Source organism: Grampus griseus (assembly GCF_964374135.1).
Source record: "Grampus griseus genome assembly, chromosome: X".
NCBI classification, from domain to species: Eukaryota; Metazoa; Chordata; class Mammalia; order Artiodactyla; family Delphinidae; genus Grampus; species Grampus griseus.
In genome coordinates, this window is record NC_138999.1 from 10822209 (window position 1) to 10848271 (window position 26063).

A 26063-nucleotide genomic window follows, 5' to 3' on the forward strand; every position below is an offset into this window, starting at 1 on the left:
TCCCCAAAATTTTAACATTTTAAAATCGCTATTACTCAAATGAGAAAACTAGAGACAGCATCAAGAGCCCTACGAATGGACTGAAAGCTGGTCTTTGTAGAGATACCCACTGTTTGGAACATTTGCAAAACAAAAACAAATAACATTTAGGCCACTATCTTTGTATCCTAGATAGGCCCCTAAGTACAATATATAGAGTATTGTATTAATATTGGCTTAAAGAATGAAATATCTGTTCAGTAATGTGCTTGTTTTTGTTGTTTATATAGGCCTGATAAATTGCATTAATATTGGCCTTGATAATAACCTTCAAAGAGTCCATAACTACTCTGAGATAATAGACAATGTATATATTGGTCTCTGCCCCCAGTTCCTGGTACACAGCTCCCAAAATCCTTGTAATTTCCTAAGTGATAAGAACACAAGCAGCATATCTTGTTCTAGTATTGGTCTTTGACCTCCATTCTTGACACAGGTCTCCTGAAACCCTTGTAATTTCCTGGGTGACAGGAGTGTCTTGTGTTCAAATGAGCCAACACTACGTGGGTCCCTGGATGGCTCCTGGGTGAGGGCTGGTCACTGGAAAGACCAAGCCATGATTAGAAGCTTGAGGTTTTCAGCTTTGCTCCCCATTCTATTGAAGGGAGGAGGACTGAAAATGAATAATCAGTCATTTTTGTGAATAATCGATCATGAATGTGTGATGAAGCCTCCATAAATCCCCAAAGTATGGGGTTCAGAGAGCTTCCAGGTTGGTGAACACATGGAGGTGCTAGGAGATTGGCACACCTGGAGACGGCATAGAAGCTCTGGGCTCCTTCCCACATGTACCTCGCCCTGTGTGTCTCTTCTATTTAGCTGTTCAACTATGTCCTTTATCATATCCCTTTTTTTATATATAAGTGTATTTATTTTATTTATTTATTTTTGGCTGCATTGGGTCTTCGCTGCTGCACGTGGGCTTTCTCTAGTTGCGGTGAGCGGGGGCTACTCTTTGTTGCAGTGCACGGGCTTCTCGTTGTGGTGGCTTCTCATTGCGGAGCACAGGCTCTAGGCATGCGGGCTTCAGTAGTTGTGGCACATGGACTCAGTAGTTGTGGCTCACGGGCTCTAGAGCACAGGCTCAGTAGTTGTGGCACACGGGCTTAGTTGCTCCGCGGCATGTGGGATCTTTCTGGACCAGGGCTTGAACCCATGTCCCCTGCATTGGCAGGTGGATTCTCAACCACTGCGCCACCAGGGAAGCCGCTTATCATATCCTTTAATAAACTGGTAAACGTAAGAAAGTGTTTCCCTGAGTTTTTTGAGCTGTTCTGGTACATTAATGAAGCCCAAGGAGGAGGTTGTGGGAACCTCCTACGTATAGCCAGTTGCTCAGAAGCCCAGGTGACAACGTGGGCATGTGACTGGCACCTGACGAATGTATAGGTATGGTGGCAGGGGGTGGTCGGTGTGGGACTGAGGCCCTTAACCCATGGGGTCGGATGCTGCCTCCAGGTGGACAGTGTCAGAATAGAGTTCAAGTGTAGGCCATCCATCCGGTGTCGCAGAGAATGGCTTGGTGTGAGGAAAAGCCCCACACACTGGGTGACCAGGAGAGTCGGAAGTAAGTGTTGTGAAGTGTTCTGTATAAAAGTCAAGGGGCTCACAGGGAGGGGAGAGATGGGAGGGAAGAGGTGGTTTTTTCCGTACACAGAAGGAGGGAAGCTGAGGGTTTTTTCCTTTACAACTGCTGTGGGTGACAGGCCACAGGCTGGACTTGATGACGGACTTGGTAGTATGAACATACACGTTACAGGCAAGTTACCAGCTTACTTGTTACTTAGATCTTTTCCAAAAAATCTGTAACATCATGTAATGGCCTTTTTGTGTTAGTGTGCTCCTTGATTTTGTCTGTTGCCAGAATTGCTACCATCCCTGCTGGGACATTAATTCAGGACTTGCCATTTGGCAGACACTTGAGTACCTACTTGCTGCCAGTCATTATTCTGTGACTTAACTGCCTGGTCTCCTGGGAGTAATGTAAGTAGAGGATAAGTAAATTGGATCAAAAGACATTCTGTTTTTATTTTACTGTATTATTGAAGTATAGTTGACCTACAATGTTGTTAATTTCTGCTGTACAGCTAAGTGATTCCGTTATACATACATGTACATTCTTTTTCATATTCTTTTCCGTTACGGTTTATCACAGGATATTGGGTATAGTTCCCTGTGCTCTATAGTAGGAGCTTGTTGTTTTCCATCCAATGTATAATATTTGGATCACAAGACATTCTAGATCACCTGCAAAGTAGGTCATCCTTACTGAAGTTGAGGATGCTATGTGATCCTAGGTTGTAGATTCTATGGCCGTGCTGTTTAGTGTAACTCTGAGATGGGAATGTCTGTATGTGTGTTGCCTGATACGGTAGCCGCTAGCCACATGGGGCTATTGAGCATTTGAAATGTGGGTAGTGTGACTGAGGAACTGAGATTTTAATTTAAGTAGCTACACGTGACTAGTGGCTGTCACGTTGGACAGCACAGTTCTAAGTAAATAGCTGCTGTCTGTAGTGTAACTATTTCAGAAAGGAATTTAGAGCTTGAAGGTATATTAAGAAATAATTCATTTATTTATAGGTATTTATACTATTAAAAATAGCTTTTCACCTTTAAGCACTCTTTAAATCTTTCTAGTTCAGAAAGACATCTGGCTAACATTTCTTACCAGGTTTGCCCAGCATCCTAGTAAAATTTCTGAAACTCAGAAAAACTGAGTTGCAGACATGTCATGCATCCTAATGACATAATTTGGATAGAATTCTTGGCTAACAGTAAAGCAGCTACTTTTAAAATGAAATGATTTAAAAACTGGTGGCTCCCCATTAAGAGACTGAGACCATCAGAAAACATGTAAGAAGATGTTTTGTACCTAACTGTTGTGTATTCCCTGACAGAGATCTTTGGTCTTACCTTACTGTGTCTATACTTTGAGGGTGCTGATCTGTTACATGGTTACAGTACTTTTCCCCTAGATTCCACTCACACATCCTTCCCACCCCTAATTTTTCCTTTCAAAGATAATGATACCCAGAAAATAGCTGGCCAGAGGATTTGGGCACTGGCTCTTTTCTTTCTGGAAGTTAAAATCCTTGCCTGTGATTGGCAAAAGAATAGATAGATATAGATAGATCAGTGGGAAAGAATAGAGAGCCCAGAAATAGGTCTACACAAACATAGTCAACTAGCCTTTAACACAGGCAATTCAATGGAGGACATATAGTCTTGTCAACAAGTGGTGCTGGAACAGTTGGACATTCATATGCACAGATATGAACCTGGACGCAGACCTTACACAAAAATTAACTGAAAACGAATCATATCTAAATGTAAAACACAAAACTATAAAACTTCTGGAAGAAAACATAGAAAATCTTTGTGACCTGCTGTTTGGCGATGAGATATAATACCAAAAGCATGATACATGAAAGAAAAAATAGACCAGTTAGACTTTATTAAAATTTAAAAACGTCTGCTCTATGAAAGAGTGAAAAGACAAATTACAGACTGGGAGAGGGTATTGGCAAAAGACATCCAATAAAGGACTTGCATCAAAAATACACAAAGAACTCTGAAAACTCAACACTAAAGGGACAAGTCAGTTAAAAAATGGGCAAAGGATCTGAACAGATAGCTCTCCAAAGAAGATATACAGGTGGCAAATAAGCATGAAAAGATGCTGCATGTTATTTGTTAGAGACATGCAAATTAAAACAAAAATGAGATAACATGGCCAAAATCCAGAACACCTTCAGCACTAAATGCTGGTAAGGATGTGAAGCGATATGAACTGTCACTCATTGCTGGTGGGAATACAAAATGGTACAGCCACCTGGGGAGATAGCTTGGTGGTTTCTTTTTTTTTAAAATAAATTTATTTATTTTTGGCTGCATTGGGTCTTCGTTGCTACGCGTGGGCTTTCTCTAGTTGCGGTGAGCGGGGGCCACTCTTCGTTGAGGTGCGCGGGCTTCTCACTGCGGTGGCTTCTCTTGTTGCGGAGCACGGACTCTAGGCGCGCAGGCTTCAGCAGTTGCGACACACAGGCTCAGTAGTTGTGGCTCGTGGGCTTAGTTGCTCCGCGGCATGTGGGATCCTCCCAGACCAGGGCTCGAACCCATGTCCCCTGCATTGGCGGGCAGATTCTTAACCACTGCGCCACCAGGGAAGCCCAGTTTGGTGGTTTCTTACAAAACTAAACATAGTCTTACCCTACAATCCAACAGTCATTGTCTTAGGTATGTACCCAAGTGACTTGACAGCTTAAGTCCACACAGACACCTGCACGTGAATGTTTGTAGCAACTTTATTCATAATTGTCAGAAATTGGGAACAACCAAGATGTTATTTGGTAGCTGAACGGATAAACAAGCTGTGGTACTTCCAGACAGGGAAATACTATTCAGCAAAGAGGAATGAGCTACCAAGCCATGCAAAGAGATGAATGAGTCGCAAATGTGTATTGTTAATGTAAGAAGCCTGCCTGAAAAGGCTACGTGCTATATGATTCCATTTATGTGACATTCTGGAAAAGGCGAAGCTATAGTGATAGTAAACACATCAGTGGTTGCTAGGGGTTTGGAGGGAAGGGGTAGGAGGTTGAAGAGGTGAAGCACAGGATTTTTTTTAGGGTGGTGAAAGTATTCTTCCGATACCTGTAATGGTATGATACATGGCACCAGACATTTGCCTAAAACCTGTAGAACTTTACAAAGAACAAGCCTTCATGTATGCAAATTTAGGAGGTCAGGTGATGTCAGGATGGGATGCGGACTGTGACAAAACAATCTAACTGTAGTAACCTCACTGAAGGGGGTGGGGATAAAACATGCTGAGCTATCTAACTTGGGAAAGGAATGAAGACTAAGACAAAAGACAGAAGCAACTGTACATAAGCTGTGTATTCAAGGTGAGAGTTATTTCTCATGGGAGTGCTGGTTAACAGTTCTGAAACCATGATACACGTATGCTGGAATTGAACAATTAAGTAAGTGGATAGAAGATGGCGGGAGCCAGGTGTTCACTGCTGGAGCGGGACTTTACAGATAAACAAGGGGAGGAGACTGGGATGATCCATACGGTAATGGCTTAGTTGGAGACATTAGTATGAACTCATGTTTAGCTTAATATAGATACAGATGATACATAGAGATATTTATAGATATGTTTGTGTACACAGGTTAGTGTACGTTCATATTTCCTTGCTGTCTCGACTGAGGGGCTGGAAGCAGTGACACCCCAGTTGTAATGAGCACACCTCGAGCCCAGTTTGCAGTACTAAGATTCGGTTTCTAATACCATTCCATAATAATAGGAACCAGGGCTCCTTGGAGCAGTGGTTGATTGCAGGAGTGGAACAGAGACTATACAAGATGAGCTTGGAGCCCCTTACAGTGCTAGAACCTAAGGAAGTGCTTAAGACAAAAACCCATGATGAAAGTGCTCCCAGAGGCCAAAGCTGGAACAATTGGAGCAACAAAATAAAAGAGTGGGTTTTATCAGTGAGTTGTAGAATTACACGTGAATTATAATTACCAAGGTATAAAACAGGAGTCTATACGGATATAAATAAATGACTGGATAAAGGAGGAGACTAGACGTATCCTTCTTGGGTGAGGGTGTGGAGGGGAGAGAGGGGAAGTGGAACTAATTAGGGGCCTGCGGAAAGCACTGCAGAACTGGGAAAAGGCACCAGCGTTAGAAATGCTGAGGTGGAAGAGCACACCGCCAAAGATGACCTCCTGCAGGATCTTGAAGATTTCTGTCAAACGTTGACCTTTGTCCATAGAGGGAGCCAAGATCTGCCCTCAGCATGACAGCAGGAAGGGGTGAGGTGAGAACAGGCTGATAGGAAATGGTCAGAAGAAGAGGGTGGACGAGACAGAAGAGTTGCAAGGCAATGAATATGAAAGAACAGAGTTTATATCTACAGTGGGGAAGTAAAAGAGAGTGTGTTGTATGATATCACTTATAGGTTCATTTGTGTCATACTTTAGATTCCACATATCTATGAAACAGACTCACAGACATAGGGAACAGACTTGTGGTGGCCAAGGGAGAGAGGGGATGGGAGAGGGATGGAGTGGGAGGCTGGGGTGAGCAGATGTGAGCTATTATATATGGAGTGGATAAATAACAAGGCCCTACTGTACAGCACTATATTCAGTATCCTATGATAAACCATAATGGAAAAGAATATGAAAAAGTGTATATATGTATAACTGAATCACTTTGCTGTATAGCAGAAATTAACACAACATTGTCAATCAACTATACTTCAATTTAAGGAAACAGTATATTGTATCTTCAGTAGAAAAGAAAAATAAGCCCTTAACTTGGCTGATGCAGAAGTCCATTCATCTCTTCCAAGAAAGTGAAAACTTCTAAAATTTATACTCATGACTTAAAAAAAAAAAGTTTCAGGGAATTTCCTGGCAGTCCAGTGGTTAGGACTCTGTGCTTCCACTCCCAGGGCCCTGGGTTTGATCCCTGGTCTGGGAACTAACATCTCACAAGCTGCACGGCGTGGCCAAAAAGAAAAACAAATTTTGAACTATTCAGAAGGGTATGAAGTTAAAGAAGAGTAGGAATTTCTGTTCATATTCTCTAATTTCACTTTTTGCTGATAACTAGAATGAAGAGTGTCTTGTTTATCCTACCAGAAGTTAGTTCACAGGTGTCAAAGTCTATATGTAATCAAAACATATACTCATACATGGAATCATATTATAGATACTGTTGGGCAATTTGCTTTCTTTATCCACCAATATATCTTTCTCTAGCCGTGTACTTGGACTAATTCTTTTTTAGAATGTATTTAATTAACCCCCTGTTGATGGAGATTTTATTGTTTCATCGCTTGGTTTTTGCCATTAGAAGCATGCAGTGTGCAGTGCTACACCCTTTTGGGAAAGTATAGCTGTGTAAATTCAGAGAGGTGGAATGACTAGGTGAAAGGGCACTTGCATTTTGAATATCCATAAACACTGACAAATTTCCCTCCCAAGTGAAAGAGCACGCCTGCTTCCCCGCTCCCTTGCTGACACTTAGAGCGCTAAGATTAAAATTTTGGTAATACGTTTATCGGGAAAATACGATCTTTCTGTTGTAGTGTTAATTTGCATTTATTTATAATTTTGTTCATGTTTATTCAACATTGAAAATTTTTTCTGTGAACTTTGTCCATGTCTTGCCCTATTTTTCTGTTTTCTTACTGATTTGTTAAAAACTCTTTGATGTTTATGAAGATTAGTTCTCTGTCTCTGTATTATGCCAAATAGCTGTTTCCAGTGTATCACTTGTCTTTTGACTTTGCTATTTCACGCCACATATAAGTTCTTAATTTGTACGTTTGATGAATATTTCTCCTTATTGCTTGTAGGTTTCTGTATCATGCTTGGAAACGCCTTTCCTCAGAAATTATTCTTAAAATATACATGATGTAAAAAAGATAATGTTATAAAACCAAGATTGCATAAACAGTGATTGAGCAACAGTTGAATGAAAGAAAGTTGTAAAACGAAACTATACACGTTGTGTCGTTTAGGTTTTCTCATGGAGTTTCTGAAAGAATTGGCAGAATATCATCAGGCTAAAGAGAGTTGCAGTATGGGAACTCAGACAAGTTCAACATTTCCCGTCAAAGACTCCCTTGGTAATTATGGTCTTCCATAATTTCACTTCTTCCGTTTTCTCTTTTGAATGAAGGAGATGACCTGAGGTACCGTATTATGTATTTGTTGCTTGACTGGGAGGGATGCAGGCTGCTGCCGGTAGGGGCGCCCATTTTTTCTGGGATCACTGCTGGGAGGGACCAGGAACTGCTCTCCAGGGCTGCTCCTCCCTTCATGGCCGCCAAGGCTATGCTTTCCAAATCTCGTGGGGATCCAAAGGCCCACTTCCTTGTCTGTTGGGTTGAACCTCTCTTGACTGGGAGGTTCTTCCCTGTGTCTCATCTAACTTTATAGCCACTAAAGTGAGAAGATCTTAGACTATTTGCATTGCAGAGAACTAGAGAAGTGAGTGGGCCATCCCTTCATTTTATAAGTTGAGAAAACTGAGGTCACCAGAGGAAGAGCAACTTGGCAATGCCGAGTCTCGGTCAGAACTGATATGAGTCCAAGTTTTCTGGTCAGTGATCCAGAGCCTTTTCTGCTGTGCAGGCTTTCTGTAATACCATCCTGCCCTTGAGTTGTGTGCTCAGGAGAGAAGGGAAACAGCTGGCTAATAGGATATGGTTAATCGATTTCTTGGCCCTTCCTTACTCTTAAACTGCACTAGTGCCTTTAACTTGTAAAAACATAAGTTCGTAACTTGTAAAGACCATATTGTATGACTGTGCCTTTCATTTATTTAGGTGTAGGTTTTATTCCATTAGAAACATAGAACATGCTTATTCTACAGCAGTTCTGTTCAATAATATGAGCCACATGTGTAATAAAAATTTTCTAGTAGCCAAAGTAGAAAAGGTAAGAAGAAACAGGTGAAATTTGTTTTGGTAATATATTTTATATAACTTCGTATGTCTAAGATATTATTCCAATATGAAATCAATATGAAAAATATTAATGAGGTATTTTACGTTTATTTTTTTGTACTCGGTCCTTGATATCTGGTGTGTCTTTTACACTTAGAGTACATCTCATTTTGAACTGGTCACATTCCATGTACTCAGTATGGCCAAATGTGGCTAGCGGCCTGCATTGGACAGTCCAGAGCATTTGGAAAATCCAGAAAAGTAGATGGAAATTGTTGCCGACGAGAGACATACCGCCAATATTTTAATCTGCTTCTGCCAGCCTGCTTTTTGGTGGTATTGGTGTTACACATGATTGAGATTGTATGCGAGGGCCAGGTTTGCAGTGTGCTACGTGGTTGGTTTCAAATCCACAGTTGGTTTGAGGGCTGCAGGTCTGCCGGAAAGAGTGCCAGAATGCGAGGCAGTCATAGACCTGGCTTTAGCCCCGCTGACGCCATTATAGAGTTGCTTAGCCCTCTGAACGTCACTTCAACTGTATGGGCGTCTGTTTCCTCTTCTGTGGAGAGGAGGAGTTGAAACACATGATCTTTGATTCATCTTAAGGTCAGTGTTTTGAAAGTGAGTCAGCTTTAACCAAAGTCCAATGAAGAGCTCTCTCCCATGGCATTTAGACACTAGAAAGAGATGCCCGTGTTTTCTGACTTGAACTGTACTTTTTTTCTTTTCCCCTGACATTTTATGATGAGGATTCTCAGACATTCAGAAAAGTTGACACAGTTTTACAGCACACACTTGTATACCTCAAGTCTGCCATGAAATTTGCATTATACTTGCTTGATCACTTACCTGTCCATCCATTAAGTTCTCTCACTTTTTTGATGCATTACCAAGTAAATTGCAGACATCCTTACACTTTCCCTTAAGTACACTCTTTGTGTTTGAACAGAGCTCTGGCCTCTTGCTCACCTGCCCACGTTTCTCTAACCTTTCCTGTGTTGTTTTTTGATAGCTGAGAAGCTTCAGCTTATTGACGACGAGTTTGCAGGTGCTTACCCTCAGCATCCAAAGTTAGAATCTTTAGAAATCAAGTTAAACGAATATAAGAGAGAAATTGAACAGCAGCTACGGGCAGAAATGAGTCAAAAGGTAAGATTTATCATGTTATAACCGAGGGTGATGTTTTTGCTTGTCTTTTAATGTCTTCATCTTAGGTATATGGGGAAATAACTAGAATCTTTACTAATGAATGTGATACTATACTGTTGTGCATGTTATTTCTCTTTCCAGATGATGTCATTTCTTTATGACTTTTGAACGCACCCTATAAGTACAGTGAATGAGATGAAACAAAGACGAATTAAAACTAAATATATCTAGACAGCATTAACGTTAAACCTAACAGTGAAGAGAGAATGTTACTGTTTCTTTAGTATAGTTATTGGCATTTACAATTATTTGTCATCAATTGGCAGTTGAAGTATTTTAAAGATACTGAAATAGCGAAAATTAAAACGGAAGAGAAAAGAAAGTGTGAGAAGGAGTTAGCTGAGTTGCGGAATGGATTTGAGAGAGCTTGTCAAGCAAAATCTGAAGCCCTGATTTCTCAGCAAAAGATGACCCTTAAGAGAATTCAAAAGCACCAGGAGGTAATATTCTAAAATCATTTACCGGGTGGCTATTTCCGGGCCGTTTCCCAAGTAGGGACTGGGGTCAATAACACAAGTAGAAGCATGGGGCTTGGAAAGGATGTGCAGACACCCTTCCTCTGAGATGGCTGGAGGGAAAGGACCGGGGACGGGACCATCCATGCTGGCAGTGGGAGAAACTCGTACCAGAGAGGCGGCAGATTTGAGGCTTCGGTAGCAGCCTGGGGGAGAGGATCAGAGGTGTGGAATGGCTGCTTGCAGTAAAGGAAGTGCAGCCCTGGGAAGCAGATGGGGCTGCCTGAGCTATGTTGAGGCCCCAGCCGAGGTGGGCAGCCTGGAATGGCAGTAGACCAAATCCAGTGCTTACAGGCGATGGCTCTGGTGCAGCTCTCAGGACGATGTGTAGTGTTGGTGAGGGCAGAAGGATAGAGGTGCTTGGGGAGAGGAGCTCGAGAGCACCGAGTTTCTTTGGCTTTGGAAAGGCAGCCCGTTCCGTGGAAGACGTGGGGGTTGGGTGGGGTGAGGAAGGCAGCCCAAGAGGAGGCTAATATAGGGCAGCAGGGAGGGTGACGGGGCCGTCTGGAAGACATCGAGAAGCAGGTCTGAGGATTCCTATGGGTGGAAGAAGGACGGGCCAAGAGGACAGAGTTGCAGGTGGAAGTTTCAGGTCAAGTCTGGAAACAAAGCACAGTGTGCTGCCATGGGGGCAGAGGTGAGGTCCCCGGAGTGGAGGCGTCCAGGGCTGCCGGGGTCATCCATGTGGCCATTTGATCTTGTCCCCCAGGAAGGTGGCTGGACGGGAGGTGGAGAGGTTGCCAAGTGGCGGGAGGGCGTGTCGAGAGGGATTGGATCCATTGCTTTGGGAAAAACAGGTTCCTTTGCCAAGGGCATGTCTTAGACCAGGCTGGATCTGAGGCCTTGTTTCCTATGGACAGCAGGAGCTTCTATCAGGAAGTTCTGTTAAAAGTAGCAGGCTTCCTCCCAGCGTCCACCCTTGCTTAGAGCTTCTCAATAAGACCCAGTTATTTAATGGTAATTGTACCCCCTCTACAAGTTGTATATAGCAGTTCTGGGAATTGGGCTTGCTTAGCTATAAAATAAATGTTGGAGGCACAGGTGTTTGAGAAGCTTGGATTATGTTTATACTAACAGCGTCATCTTCAAGATAGGTGATTGACTAAGTCAGAAAGAAAGACAAATAGCATATGATATCACTCATGAGGAATCTAAAATATGACACAAATGAACCTATCTATGAAACAGAAACAAAATCAGGGACATAGAGAATAGATTGGTGGTCCCCGAGGGGGATGGGGGAGGGGGGATGGAGTGGGAGTTTGGGATTAGCAGAGGCAAACTATTACAGAATGGATAAACAACAAGGTCCTGCTCTAGAGCACAGGGAACTGTATTCATTATCCCTGTGATAAAGCATAATGGAAAAGAATATGAAAAAGAATATGTATTTGTATGACTGAGTCACTTTGCTGTACAGCGAAATTAACACAGCATTGTAAATCAACTATACGTCAATAAAATTAAAAGATAGATGACTGACTAGATCAGATCAACCAGTTAACAGACTCAAACCCTCGTTTAGTCACCTGATTCTCTGAAGGCACTAGAGAAGGTTGCCATCCTTGTGAAGAGCACCGTGGCTTTATTCCACCACCTGGAATGCCTCTCCCCTTCTCTGCCTGATAAAAGCATCCAGTCCTTCAAAATCCAGCCGGAATGTCACGTCCTCATGACGCCTTTCCTGACCCCCACTGATGGAGTCCTTTGGGCTTTGTTCGTGCTGTCGAGTGTTGATGTACTTTGGTTGTGAAATCATCACACCGTAGTGTGACTGTTGGTTTGTCTCTCTCTCCCTGACTAAACTGTGAGTCTTTTAAAGGTTGGGGACTGTCCTATATCTGTCCATCATTGTGTATCCAGCTCCCAGTGTGCCCTTGGACATGTGACAGGTGTTCAGGAAACCCTTGCTGAGGGAACACATACATGGAAGTGTGGCCATTCATTCAGGACATCAGGCGAGCTTGCTGACTGAGCCAGAATGACCTCTGAATTGAAACTTTCAGACAGCGATGGAACTATGGGGATTCTTTTAAGATTTATTGCTGAATACGCATTTGTTTCATTTTTTCTTGCTGAAGAACTTAGCGAAATTTTGTAAGTGTCTGAGAGATGTTAATTATGTAATAAAATAACAAGACAAGGGATGTTAGGAATATAGGGTAATGTGGCTTAACAGCCCTCCTTAACAGGAGGAGGGAATAAATTTTTGTGGAAAAAAAGGCAGAACATATACCTCGCATTGGAACCTCTTGAAAGTGAAATTGTTCCTCTAAGTGTCCGTACTTTGCTTTCTGGAATTTAGGAAACAGGGTATTAGTTCAAATCTCTTTTGTTTTCTTTAGCTTGCTTGCTAAAAATGAATACTTTCCTCTACAGGATGAAACAAAAGAAATATATACTCAAAGGCAGCTTCTCCTAAAAGATATGGATTTTCTGAGAGACAGAGAAGCTGAGCTGAAGCAAAGAATTGAAGCTTTTGAATTGTAAGTAATGTGTATTCATTTTGGACATTCAGAATGAATGAAATGCAAAAAAGAACTACTAAAATGTCTACATAGTCTAATGTTAGCTGTAAAATAGAGTTCTTGGTTGTAAAGGTGATAGCACCTAACTTTCAAAAGGCACAAGTTAAGAGAAACAGGGACGAGGGTTTCACTTTTGAAATATTAGACACTGGGAAGAAAGCAGAAGGAGACACCATCGTCAGGCTTCAGTGAGACCAGACAAATGATACGCAGAAGCGAATAACGCTTTAACAGATCATACGTTTCGCATTTATGTTCAACCATTCAAATCTCAGTTTCATGTGCGTGTAGTAACTGAATTCCAGAGAGTCAGACCTGCCACACTGACCTGCTCTGCTGGCGAAAAAGGGAAATACGGTGGCTCTGAGTTGACTTGTACTAGGTGAAAGTATTTCTTGTGATGTGTGTGTTGCTTTTTCCAAGTGCTCACCAACGTTTCATGCTTCACTTCTTACCTGGGATTCATAGCAAGCTCAGCAGTTTTATAGTTTATGGAGTAAGCCTTCTTTCCCATTTGGTGTGTGCCATTAATTGGCACTCACAGATCCAGGAGCCTTCTTTCATTAAAGGATTTGTCTTCATCTTCATTGATGTGGTTTTCTCATTTATATAAGCTCGGTTTGTTTGATTTCTTCTCTCTGCCAACCTTACTCTCTTTCTGGCAACACCGAAGAGGTAAATTGATCATAAGAGAGAGAAGGAACACAATTTGGGTAGAGATAGTTCATGATTATGTAATCACTTATTTACCTCCGCTTCCCCTCCTCCTTCTCCCTTCTAAGCATAGTATATAAGCTAAATAAATGTACTGGTTTACTGCTCCTTTGTGGACAGATTAACCAGCAGAGGGAGCAAACACACAGAGCTTTTATCCTTTGCTTGGAATAGTCTGGGTTCCCTAGCACTTCTCATTATGGCTTGATCTAAGTCCCTGTGAACCCAGTTCCTTGGCTCTGGAATTGATCTTGTGCTTGATTTCAGGTCTCACCAGGAAGATCATTCCTTTCTTCGGTGTTGGGACTTTCTGATTGATCCATCGATCTTTTGCTCTCTTTTCAGTATTTACTTTTCCGTATTGAATTAGTAGCCTGTGAAATGCCAGAATGAATCTTCTGTCTTTAATAGCTATGGGCTAGTCAATTAAATCTTACAGTTAGAAACACTATTATAGAAGAAACAAGCACTTAAGTGCGCTAGCTGAAGTTTGGTTTGTAGCTTTGTAACAAAAAACATCATTCTTTCACCCCTGAATTGATTATGGCTACTTTCCACTTATGACCTTTTTTTTTTTTTTTTTTTTAAGTCCGAACCATCTCCTGTGAGAAACCACTTTGGTTTTGGCACTTTCCCACTCCCGCCAGCCAGATGCCACCGTAGAGCTCCATTTGCTAGTTCAGATCCATCGTCACTAGGTCAGCTCATTATAAAAGAGGTGGGAGACTTCTGGCTCTTCGTTCGCATTTACTCCCCACAGCCGTGACAGGCACAGAACAGTTGAGTCTGTGGAGCTAGAAACACATGGTATCTTTTTCCCCTAAATTCTTCAAGTATTAAAGTTTGCTGATTTGCCTTATCTGTTTTTGCTAATTTCAGGGCCCAGAAGCTACAAGAAGAAAAAAACAGAAGCATGACTGACGGGCTTAGGAGGCGGGAGCTGAATATAAAGCGTATTGAGGAGGCCTATGACCAAAAGCTCGAGAATGAACTTCTAAAGTAATTCTTTGGCATCTTTAAAAAAAGTATCATGTTTGAATTAAGTTGATGGAAACACAGCAACACTAATGAACTAGATAAGACTAATATTTTATGGCAAAATCCAGTATTTAAAAAAAATACGTGTTTTCATTGGCAGTCAAGCCTTTCCCATGAGTATTTGAGTTAAGATGGTTTTAAAAAGATACAGTACAGAGAATAGCATCCTCTGTTCACTCTTGTCTCTCCTCTGGTATTTATTGAGGGCCTGTGATTTGCTTGAATTTCTTAGGGCACCTTGTAACTTGCTGAAAAGCTATAAAATGGGAATTATCGTCACTTTTATCTTTTCCTCTACCCCACTCATAGTGCCATTAAGATGGGGATGTCTAATAATTTATGAATTATTCTGCTTATTGGTTAAAGTATTTGTCGATCTGTATTCCTTCAAGATTCTGCAAAGCCGGAATCGAAAGAAACTAGAATTAACTATATAAAGGAAAAAATGATAGAGGAAAAGGAAAATACGGACAACTCTGATACTATGGCTTTGCTCTAGTCTGAGTTTTGCTGTGTTCGGGTGAATAGTCTGAGTTTTGCTGTGTTCGGGTGAATAGTATCTTAGTGCAGAGCCATTAAGCCCATATATGGTAACTTTTCTCTCCAGTGCTCAGCAGCTCTGGGTATTTCTTAATCATCGGCCTCTCTACTGCTTTGTCCATAATTTGGCATTGATAGTCCATTATGTAGTACCTTCAAAGGTTTTTTGAGGTTTTTCTTTAAAACAATTCTAATAAAAAATATAGCACTTCTCCGTGTATCAGTTTTGACATGATATAGATTTTATCCTCATATTTTACGTCCGCTCCTCTAGTACAGCAGTAAGCTCTGAAGAATCTGTAGTTGTTAAACTTCCAGGAATAAATCAATAAAAGTGTGTATGTTAGCTTGACATAGCCATGGAGTAGGGAACTGTTAGGTATTGATGTCTTTGTCTGGCCGTGGGTGTCCTCAGTATGACTTTGGCAATTGTTGGGTTTCGGAGGATATTCACCACAGGAGTGCTTCTTTCCTTTCTCTCATCTCTGAACCAGAAAGTCAGCTGGTAATAGCTGGTGGAGATAGTAAAATTCCATGAAAACGTGCCTTTCGGTATCGCCAATCCGTATATAATTCTGTTGGCAGTGGCTCTCAGTACTGTGCTCAGTTCCTGAGGGGGAAAGTTCTTATCCTGCTTGGGGGTGGGGAGGCAGGATAGGTGGATTGGAAGCGACTGGCTTGTTATCCTTTGGGATTTAAAGTCTGTTGTGTACAGTGTAAAAGTAACTAAATTTACTTTCTTGCGTCAGCGGACGCCAACTGAGAAACAGTGGCCTCTGTAACCTCAATAACATGACCCTTCATTTTGTGCTTGAGTTTACAGGATTGCAGCAGGATTTTACTGGACCTTTTATAGCCAGGATTCGGATCCCTGGCCTTAGTACTGAGTGACCTTGAAGTTCATGCATTGTCCTGTTCAGTGCCCTTCGGTGCCCTGGTGCCATAGATAAGCTCAGGTACTGATAGCAGTCTGTCTAGGAAGGTGACCAGGAACTCATTTTCCATCCTTCTATTTCTCAGGTATCAACTTGAACTGAAGGAGGACTGCATCGCTAGAACTAATAGATTGATTGAAGGTAAGAGGAAGAATAAAGGTGACCCTTGGTGGGAAAAAAAGCTGTACTTCTCAGTTTCGATGGAGGTTATCAGCTTCCTAAGTTGGGTCTGTTCTGTAATCCAAAATATATGTACCTTCCACTTCATTGTTGCTATAAACTGACACATTTTTTGTCCTTTTAATTTTACAAAATGAAAAAAATAATCACCGTCTTTCACTGTGTTTTTGCAAACCTTCATGTTTAACCTTTTGTATATTCTCAAAGATCAGTAATTTATCGGTAGAATTTTATTCAATTTTATTTCAGTATATTTTGATGAATAAATCTGTGATGGCAGGAAGGCGGCAGCAACTTATTTCCCTCGGTTAATATTACTCTAAGCCATGAGAGATTTCATTTTTTACTTCGGGAAAATTTTAACTTCTCTGTCCTCTGTGACCTGGTTTCTTATTTCTCTTACTTCTAATATATATTTATGCTTCATGATATTTAAACTTGACATATAACCTCCTAAACTCATATGTATTACCCCAAGACTAGGAAAGTTGGGTAATTTTTCGATCTTTCAGACATTTTACATTTCAGTATATTTCTAGGAACCAACCTGTAACAAGGACTTTTGGTGGGCATTTCAAATGGATTCTTGGGAGTGAACCAGGGCTGGGTGCTTGATACCCATCAGAAGGTCACCCAGTGTGTATGGCTGCTCCTTTGCTGAGACTAATACCTCTTGAGGAATTAGTACTGTCCTGTAGTCAGCATGTGATTTTTTTTTTTTTTTTTTTGCGGAACGTGGGCCTCTCACTGTTGTGGCCTCCCCCATTGCGGAGCACAGGCTCCGGACGCGCACGCTCAGTGGCCATGGCTCACGGGCCCAGCCGCTCCGCGGCATGTGGGTTCTTCCCGGACCGGGGCACGAACCCGTGTCCCCTGCATCGGCAGGCGGACTCTCAAACACTGCGCCACCAGGGAAGCCCAGCATGTGATTTTTTTGATGATATATGTATAGAGTCTTGTGTTAGATGAAGTGAAAATGACAAAATAATAACTACAAATAACTACAGTCTTACAGAGCAGTCTTTGTCTTAAGGAAGTTCAGAGCCGTCGGCATGAGGGCCCCGCACTCTGTGCAGGTGGTGTAACTCTGGTGACTTGTGTAGCAGGAAGTTCACCACATGTATGACCATTACAACCAACTTCCCATCACCTATTGAGTAATGGGGCTTACTTACTCGCTCGCTGATGTTTTCTTTTTTTTGACCCAAATATCTGCTATTTTACGTGTGTGTGTGTGTGTGTGTGTGTGTGTGTGTGTGTGTGTGTGTGTGTGTTTTACCATGCAACGCAGCTTGCTGGATCTTACTTCCCCAACCAAGGATCAAACCCGCACCCTCGGCAGTAAAAACGTAGAGTCCTGACCTCTGGGCTGCCAGGGAATTCCCTCTGCTATTTTAGATGATGAAATAATGGTCATTAGATCTGACATACTGGCTATAAATGATTAAATGAGTTTTGTATTCACTGGGAAAACTTTATGATGTTTAGTTGGTTGGCTCTGTCTTTCAGAAAAAGCTCTGCATTTCCAAGAGGAGTTTGCAACTCTTAATTTTAAAAAGGAAGAACTGCATCGTTCTGTAAATCGTGTGAAAGAACTTGAGGTAATTGTTAAGCCTATTGGTTTTTTTGAAATAGTTATTCGACAACACAGGAAATTTTAACTTCAGTCATACATAATTTATCTCGAGTTATCCTCTTGGTATGTTTGGACTGTTTATTATATGACTCAGAGGGTGACGGTTGAACTTAATTCAGTAGTTACTTATTTCAATCCTAGTCTCCTAGAGAAGCATAGAAAGAGCATGTCGTTTGCGGCCCAGAGTCGTCCTTGAATCCTTTGTGTCTCCCTCACTGCTTGTGTGCCTCTGGGCAAGATCTGTGACCTCAGATCCTTTCTCCGAAAACTCTGGGGTATTGCCCACATCCCATGGTTGATGAGGGACTTCAGTGAGCTGGTTTACTGTGCCTGGCCCATAGCAGGCGGCTGGTGTATACTATTATCTACTCAGCCTCTTCTCCCTTCGCCTCAGCAACAGGTGAAAATTCGTATCACTACATCAGGATCTCACAAATTAAAGCAAAATGAGAGGCATTTTTCACATGATACTGTTACTTTTTTTCTGTCCATGTGTGTGCTTGCTATCCAAAGGACAGGACTGGAACTTCAGGAACTTAAAATATGTTCTGTATATAAAATTTATTTTTGCAACTATGATGACTTGTTTGAGAACTTTATAGGCTCCGGTCTCCAAACGAGCTATATTAGACTAAGAAAAGGAAAGCACCTCACAGCATGTTATTGGTATCGGTCTTACCTTTTCATATTAAAAAATAGACATATTATTAACTCTGTGATGGCTTTTTGGTCCTTAGTTGCATCTGGAAAATGGGGTGATAATCCGAAAGACTTGCTTTGTAGGACAGGGTTCTGCATAAATTGAGTTGGATGAACTTGCCCCATCCCCAGCTCCAGGGCAGAAGTTGTAGTTAGGGTTGTCTTGTTGAAGAAAACGACACTTCAGTCAAGTGACCGAAATTAAATTATGCTGCCCAGCTGAGAGCAGCCCACCAGCATCTACCTGTGCAGTCCTGTAAAGTCACTGTTCAAGTACAAGTTTTCCTTTTCCAATTCTAGCTTGAGTTGGAGTCCGTCAAAGCTCAGTGTTTTTCATTAACAAAGCAAAACCATATGCTGAGCAAGAAGGTTAAAGAGATGAGCAACTATTCACTACTGAAAGAAGGGAACCTGGAGCTTGAGGCGCAAAATAAACTACTTAAACGACAACTGGAAGACGTGAAAAGTGAAAACTTGAATCTCCTAAACCGTAAGTCTTTTTTTTTTCTGATTTGCCTGTGTTTGTAATGCATGTTACGTTCATATTAGGAAACTCCTCTAAGCGAGGCTTCAATTGGGAAGATTTTATAAAGTTAAGATTCTGAGATTGAAATTCCTTTCTTTTTGCTTGCTATTCCATAATTTGTAGCGTAAGAAGAAACATTTTTTTAAATTTAATGTTTATTTTTTATTAGAATATAGTTGATTTACAATGTGTAGTTGATTTACAGTGTTTTGTTAGTTTCAGGTATACAGCAAAGGGATTCAGTTATATGTATACACATATCCATTCTTTTTCAGATTTTTTTTCCCGTATAGCTTATTACAGATCATTGAGCAGAGTTCCCTATGCTATACAGTGTGTCCTTGTTGATTATCTATTTTACATATGGTAGTGTGTGTATGTTAATCCCAAACTCCTAATTTTATCCCTCCCCCCGACTTTCCCCTTTGATAAGTTTGTTTTCGAACTCTGTCTGTTTCTGTTTTGTAAATAAGTTCATTTGTATCGTTTTTTTTAGATTCCACATATAAGTGACATCATAAGATATTTGTCTTTTCTGTCTGACTTATTCCACTTAGTTATGATATTCCCTAGTTGCATCCATGTTGTTGCAAATGGCATTATTTTGTTCTTTTTATGTCTGAGTAATATTCCATTGTATATATGTAACACATCTTCTTTATCCATTCCTCTGTTGATGGACATTTCAGTCACTTCCATGTCTTGGCTACTGTAAATAGTGCTGCAGTGAACACTGAGGTGCATATATCTTTTGGATTTATGGTTTTCTCTGGATGTATGCCCAGGAGTGTGGTTGCTGGATCATATGGTAGTTTTGTTTTTAGTTTTTGAAGGAACCTCCACACTGTTCTCCATAGTGGTTGAACCAATTTACATTCCCACCAACAGTGTAGGCAGGTTCCCTTTTCTCCACACACTCTCTAGCATTGATTGTTTATAGACAGTTTTTTTAAAGGAATTTTTTCTTTTTTTTTTTAAACTTATTATTTATTTTATTTTTGGCTGAGTTGGGTCTTTGTTGCTCCACGTGGGCTTTCTTTAGTTGCAGAGAGCGGGGGCTCCTCTTCATTGTGGTGCACAGGCTTCTCATTGCAGTGGCTTCTCTTGTTGTGGATCATGGCCTCTAGGTGTGCGGGCTTCAGTAGTTGTGGCTCGTGGGTTCTAGAGCACAGACTCAGTAGTTGTGGCGCGTGGGCTTAGTTGCTCCGCAGCATGTGGGCTCTTCCCGGACCAGGGCTCGAACCCGTGTCCCCTGCATTGGCAGGCGGATTCTTAACCACCGCGCCACCAGGGAAGCCCTGTTTATAGACATTTTGATGATGGCCATTATGACTGGTGTGAGGTGATATCTCATTGTAGTTTTGATTTGCATTTCTCTAAAAACTAGCAAAGTTGAGCATCTTTTCATGTGCCTGTTGGCCATCTGTATGTCTTTGGAGAAGTGTCTATTTAAATATTTTTCCCATTTTTTGATTGGGTTGTTTGAGCTGCACAAGCTGTTTGTATATGTTGGAGATTAATCCCTTGTCGGTTGCTTCATTCGCAAACGTTTTCTCCCATTCTGTGGGTTGTCTTTTCATTTTGTTTATGGTTTCCTTTGCTGTGCAAAACCTTTTAAGTTTAATTAGGTCCCATTTGTTTTTTCTGTTTTTTTTAATTTTCATTACTGTAGGAGGTGGATCCAAAAAGATACTACTGCAGTTTATGTCAGAGTGTTCTGCCTATGTTTTTCTCTAAGAGTTTTATAATATCTGGCCTTACATTTAGGTCTTCAATCCATTTTGAGTTTATTTTTGTGTACGGTGTTAGAGAATGTTTTAATCTCATTCGTTTACATGTAACTGTCCACTTTTCCCAGCACCACTTGGTGAAAAGACTGTCTTTTCTCCATTGTATATTCTTGTTCCTTTGTTGTAGATTAATTGACCATAGGGTCATGGGTTTATTTCTGGGCTTTCCTGTTCATTGAGCTATATTTCTGTTTTTGTGCCAGTACCATACTGTTTTGATTATTGTAGCTTTGTAGTATAGTCTGAAGTCAGGGAGTCTGACTGCTCCAGTTCCGTTTTTCTTTTTCTTTCTTTTTTTTTTTTTAAATTTTTTTAGTTTAATTAAGTTATTTATTTGGCTGCGTTTGGTCTTCGTTGCAGTGAGCGGGCTTTCTCTAATTGTGGCGAGTGGGGGCTACTCTTTGTTGTGATGCATGGGCTTCTCATTGTGGTGGCTTCTCTTGTTGTGGAGCACGGACTCTAGGCGCGCAGGTTTCGGTAGTTGTGGCTCGTGGGCTCTAGAGTGCAGGCTCAGTAGTTGTGGCACATAGGCTTAGTTGCTCCGCGGCATGTGGGATTTTCCTGGAGCAGGGCTTGAACCTGTGTCCCCTGCATTGGCAGGCGGATTCTTAACCACTGCACCACCAGGGAAGTCCCTTCAGTTGCGTTTTTCTTGCTCAGGTTTGCTTTGGCTATTCGGGGTCTTTTGTATTTCTGTACAAATGAAAATTTTTTTTCTTCTAGTTCTGTGAAAAATGCCATTGGTAATTTGATAGGGATTGCATTGAATCTGTAGATTTCCTTGGGTAGTATAGTCATTTTGACAATATTGATTCTTCCAATCCAAAAACATGGTATATCTTTCCATCTGTTTATGTCATCTTCTGTTTCTTTTATCAGCATCTTATAGTTTTCAGAGTACAGGTCCTTTGCCTCCTTAGGTAGGTTTATTCCTAGGTATTTTATTCTTTTTGATGTAATGGTAAATGGGATTGTTTCAGTAAAGGTGCACCTTTACTGAATTCATGGATGAGCTCTAGTAAGTTTTCTGGTAGCATCTTAAGGATTTTCTACGTATAGTATCATGTCATCTGCAAACAGTGACAGTTTTACTTCTTTTCCAGTTTGGATCCCTTTTATATCTTTCTCTTCTCTGATAGTTTTGGAAGTCCTATGCACAGCAATGTTGTTTCAAAGTGGTGAGAGTGCATATCCTTGTCTTGTTCCTGATCTAAGAGGTAATGCTTTCAGCTTTTCACTGTTCAGTATGATGTTAGCTGTGGGTTTGTCATAGATGGCCTTTATTATGTTGAGGTAGGTTCCCTCTATACCCACTTTCTGTAGAGTTTTTATCATAAATGGGTGTTGAATTTTGTCAAAAGCTTTCTCTACATCTATTGAGATGATCATATAGTATTTGTTCGTCACTGATCGATTTATGGATATTGAAAAATCCTTGCAACCCTGGGATAAATCCCACTTGATCGTGGTGTATGGTCCATTTAATGTATTGTTGGATTGATTCAGTTTGCTAGTATTTTGTTGAGGATTTTCGCATCTATGCTCATCAGTGATATTGGCCTGTACTTTTCTTGTGGTATCCTTGTCTGGTTTTGGTGTGAGGGTGATGATGGCCTCATGAAATGAGTTTGCGAGTGTTCCTTCTGCAGTTTTTTGGAATAGTCTCAGAATGATAGGTGTGTTAACTCTTCTCTAAATGTTTCATAGAATTTGCCTGTGAAGCCATCTAGTCCTGGATTTTGTTTGTTGTTAGTTTTTGTGTGTGTGTGTGTCTTATTTTTTATTGAAGTATAGTTGAATTACAATGTTGCATTAATTACTGCTGTATAGCAAAGTGACTCAATTCTAGATATATATACATTCTTTTTAGTATTCCTTTCCATCATGGTTCATCACAGGATATTGAATATAGTTCCCTGTGCTATACAGTAGGATCTTGTCGTTTATCCATTCTATATATACCAGTTTGCATCTGCTAATCCCAAAGTCCCACTCCTACCCTCTCCCACCCCCCCTCACCCCCTTGGCAACCACCAGTCTATTCTCTATGTCCCTGATTTTGTTCCTCTTTCATAGATAAGTGTCATATTTCATTTTATTTTTTACTTCTTTCAAGTCACTTAACCTTTTATTTTAGTTTTTTTAATTAATTTTTGGGCTTCACTGGTGGTGCAGTGGTTGAGAGTCCGCCTGCCGATGCAGGGGACATGGGTTCGTGCCCCAGTCCAGGAAGATCCCACATGCCGTGGAGCGGCTGGGCCCATGAGCCATGGCCGCTGAGCCTGTGCGTCTGGAGCCTGCACGTCCGGAGCCTGTGTTCCACAACGGGAGAGGCCACAACAGTGAGAGGCCCGCGTACCGCAAAAACAAACAAACAAAATTTTTATTGGAGTATAGTTGCTTTACATGTCATATTTTATATTGCACATATAAGTGATATCATATGGTATTTGTTTTTCTCTTTCAGACTTACTTCACTTAGTATGATAATCTCTAGTTGCATCTGTGTTGTTGCAAATGGCATTATTTCGTTCTTTTTCATGGCTGAGTAATATTCCATTGTATATATGTACCACATCATCTCTTATCCATTCATCTCTTGATGGATATTTAGGTTGTTTCCATGTCTTGGCTATTGTGAATAGTGCTGCTATGAACATAAGGGTGCATGTATCTTTTTTAATTAGAGTTTTCTCCAGATATATGCCCAGGAGTGGGATTGCTGGATCATATGGTAATTCTATTTTTAGTTTTCTGAGAAACCTCCATACTGTTTTCCACAGTGGCTGCACCGACTTACATTCCCACCAACAGTGTAGGAGGGTTCCGTTTTCTCCACATCCTCTCCAGCAATTTGTCATTTGTAGACTTTTTAATAATGGCCATTCTGACCACTGTGCGATGGTACCTCATTGTGGTTTTGATTTGCATTTCTCTAATAGTCAGCCATATTGAGCATCTTTTCATGTGCCTATTGGCCCTCTCTATTTATTTTTTGGAGAAATGTCTACTTCAGTCTTCTGCCAATTTTTCGGTTCCATTGTTTGTTCTTTTATTGTCGAGCTGTGTGAGCTGTTTGTATATTTTGGAAATTAAGCCCTTGACAGTCGCATCATTTGCAAATATTTTCTCCCATTCTGTACGTTGTCTTTTTGTTTTGTTTACAGTTTCCTTTGCTGTGCAGAAGCTTGTAAGTTTGATTAGGTCCCATTTGTTTATTTTTGCTTTTATTTCTATTGCCTTGCGAGACTGACCTAAGAAAACGTTGGTACGATTTATGTCAGAATGTTTTGCCCCTGTTGTCTTCTAGACATTTTATGGTGTCATAGCCTATGTTTAAGTCTTTAAGCCATTTTGAGTTTATTTTTGTGTATGGTGAGAGGTCGTGTTGTAACTTCATTGATTTACATGCAGCTGTCCAACTTCCCCAACACCAGTTGCTGAAGAGTCTGTCTTTTTTCCGTTGTATATTCTTGCCTCCTGTGTCGAAGATTAATTGACCATAGGTGTGTGGGTTTATTTTGGGGCTCTCTGTTCTGTTCCATTGATCCATATGTTTGTTTTTGTGCCAATGCCATGCTGTTTTGATTACTGTAGCTTTGTAGTATTGTCTGAAGTTTGGGATGGTTATGCTCTTCAAGTCTTTTAATCACAGTTTCAATTTCAATACTTGTGATTGGTCTGTTCTTACTTTCTATTTCTTCCTGGTTCAGTCTTGGAAGATTTCACCTTTCTAAGAATTTGTCTATTTATTCTAGTTGTCCATTTTATTGGTAGATAGTTGGTTGTAGTAGTCTCTTATGATCCTTTGTATTTCTGTGGTGTCAGTTGTAACTTCTTTTTTGTTTCTAATTTTATTGATTTGAGCCCTCCCTTTTTTTCTTGATGAGTCTGGCTAAAAGTTTATCAATTTTCTTTATCTTTTCAAAGAACCGTCCTTCAGTTTCATTGATCTCTTCTATTGTTTCCTTCATCTCTCTTTCATTTATTTCTGCTCTCATCTTTATGATTTCTTTCCTTCTACTAACTTTGTGTTTTGTTTGTTCTTTCTCTAGTGGCTTTAGGTGTAAGTAACCTTAGGTTGTTTGAGATTTTTCTTGTTTCTTGAGGTAAGATTGTATTGCTATAAACTTCCCTCTTAGAACTCCTTTTGTTGCATCTCATAACTTTTGGATTGTCATGTTTTCGTTTTCATTTGTCTCTAGGTATTTTTTGATTTCCTCTTTGATTTCTTCAGTGATCCGTTGGTTGTTTAGTAACATATTGTTTAGCCTCCATGTGTTTGTGTTTTTTCGTTGTTTTGTTGTAGTCGATTTTTAATCTCATAGTGTTGTGGTAGGAGAAGATGCTTGATATGATTTCACTTTTCTTAAATTTACTGAGGCTTGCTTTGTGACCAAGCATGTGGTCTATCCTGGAGAATGTTCCATGTGCACTTGAGAAAAATGTGTACTCTGCTGCTTTCAGATGGAACGTTCTATAAATATCAGTTAAATCCATCTGGTCTCATGTGTCACATAAGGCCTGTGTTTCCTTATTGATCTTCTGCCTGTATGATCCGTCCATTGATGAAAGTGGGGTGTTAAAGTCCCCCACTACTACTGTGTTACTGTCGATTTCTCCTTTTATGGCTGTGAGCATTTGCCTTCTATATTGCTCCTGTGTTGGGTGCATAAATACTTAAAATTGTTATATCTTCTTCTTGGATTGATCCCTTGATCATTATGTACTGTCCTTTTTTGTCTCTTGTAATAGTCTTTATTTTACAGTCTATATTGTCTGATATGACTATTGCTACTCCAGCTTTCTTTTGATTTCCATTTGCATGGAATACATTTTACCATCCCCTCACTTTCAGTCTGTATGTGTCCCTAGATCTGAAGTGGGGTTCTTGTAGACAGCATATATACAGGTCTTGTGTTTGTATCCATTCAGCCGGTCTATCTTTTGGTTGGAGCATTTAATCCATTTACATTTAAGGTAATTACTGATATGTACTTACTGACGTTTTGTTAATTGTTTTGGCTTTGTTTTTGAAGGTCTTTTTTCTTCCCTTCCTCTTTTGTTCTCTTGTGACTTGATGTCTGTCTTTAGTGTTGTGTTTGGATTGCTTGTTCTTTTTTGTATGTGTATCTATTGTACATCTTTGGTTTGTGGTTCCCATGAGGTTTTGATATAGCAGTCTGTATATGTACAAGATTGCTTTAAGTTGCTGGTCTCTTAATTTCCAGTGCATT

General features: G+C 40.6%; 1 protein-coding gene across 3 annotated transcripts in view; it reads left to right on the forward strand.

Moving 5' to 3' along the window:
• Positions 1-26063, forward strand: part of OFD1 (OFD1 centriole and centriolar satellite protein) — a 63613-nt gene that overhangs the window by 7260 nt on the left and 30290 nt on the right. For all 3 annotated transcript variants that reach the window (XM_082681948.1, XM_082681950.1, XM_082681949.1), the window contains 8 exons: positions 7587-7694; positions 9529-9665; positions 9992-10165; positions 12620-12726; positions 14362-14481; positions 16081-16136; positions 17685-17776; positions 18811-19000. In XM_082681948.1, the coding sequence (XP_082538074.1) occupies positions 7587-7694; positions 9529-9665; positions 9992-10165; positions 12620-12726; positions 14362-14481; positions 16081-16136; positions 17685-17776; positions 18811-19000 (984 nt within the window). The remainder of the gene's footprint in view (positions 1-7586; positions 7695-9528; positions 9666-9991; positions 10166-12619; positions 12727-14361; positions 14482-16080; positions 16137-17684; positions 17777-18810; positions 19001-26063) is intronic.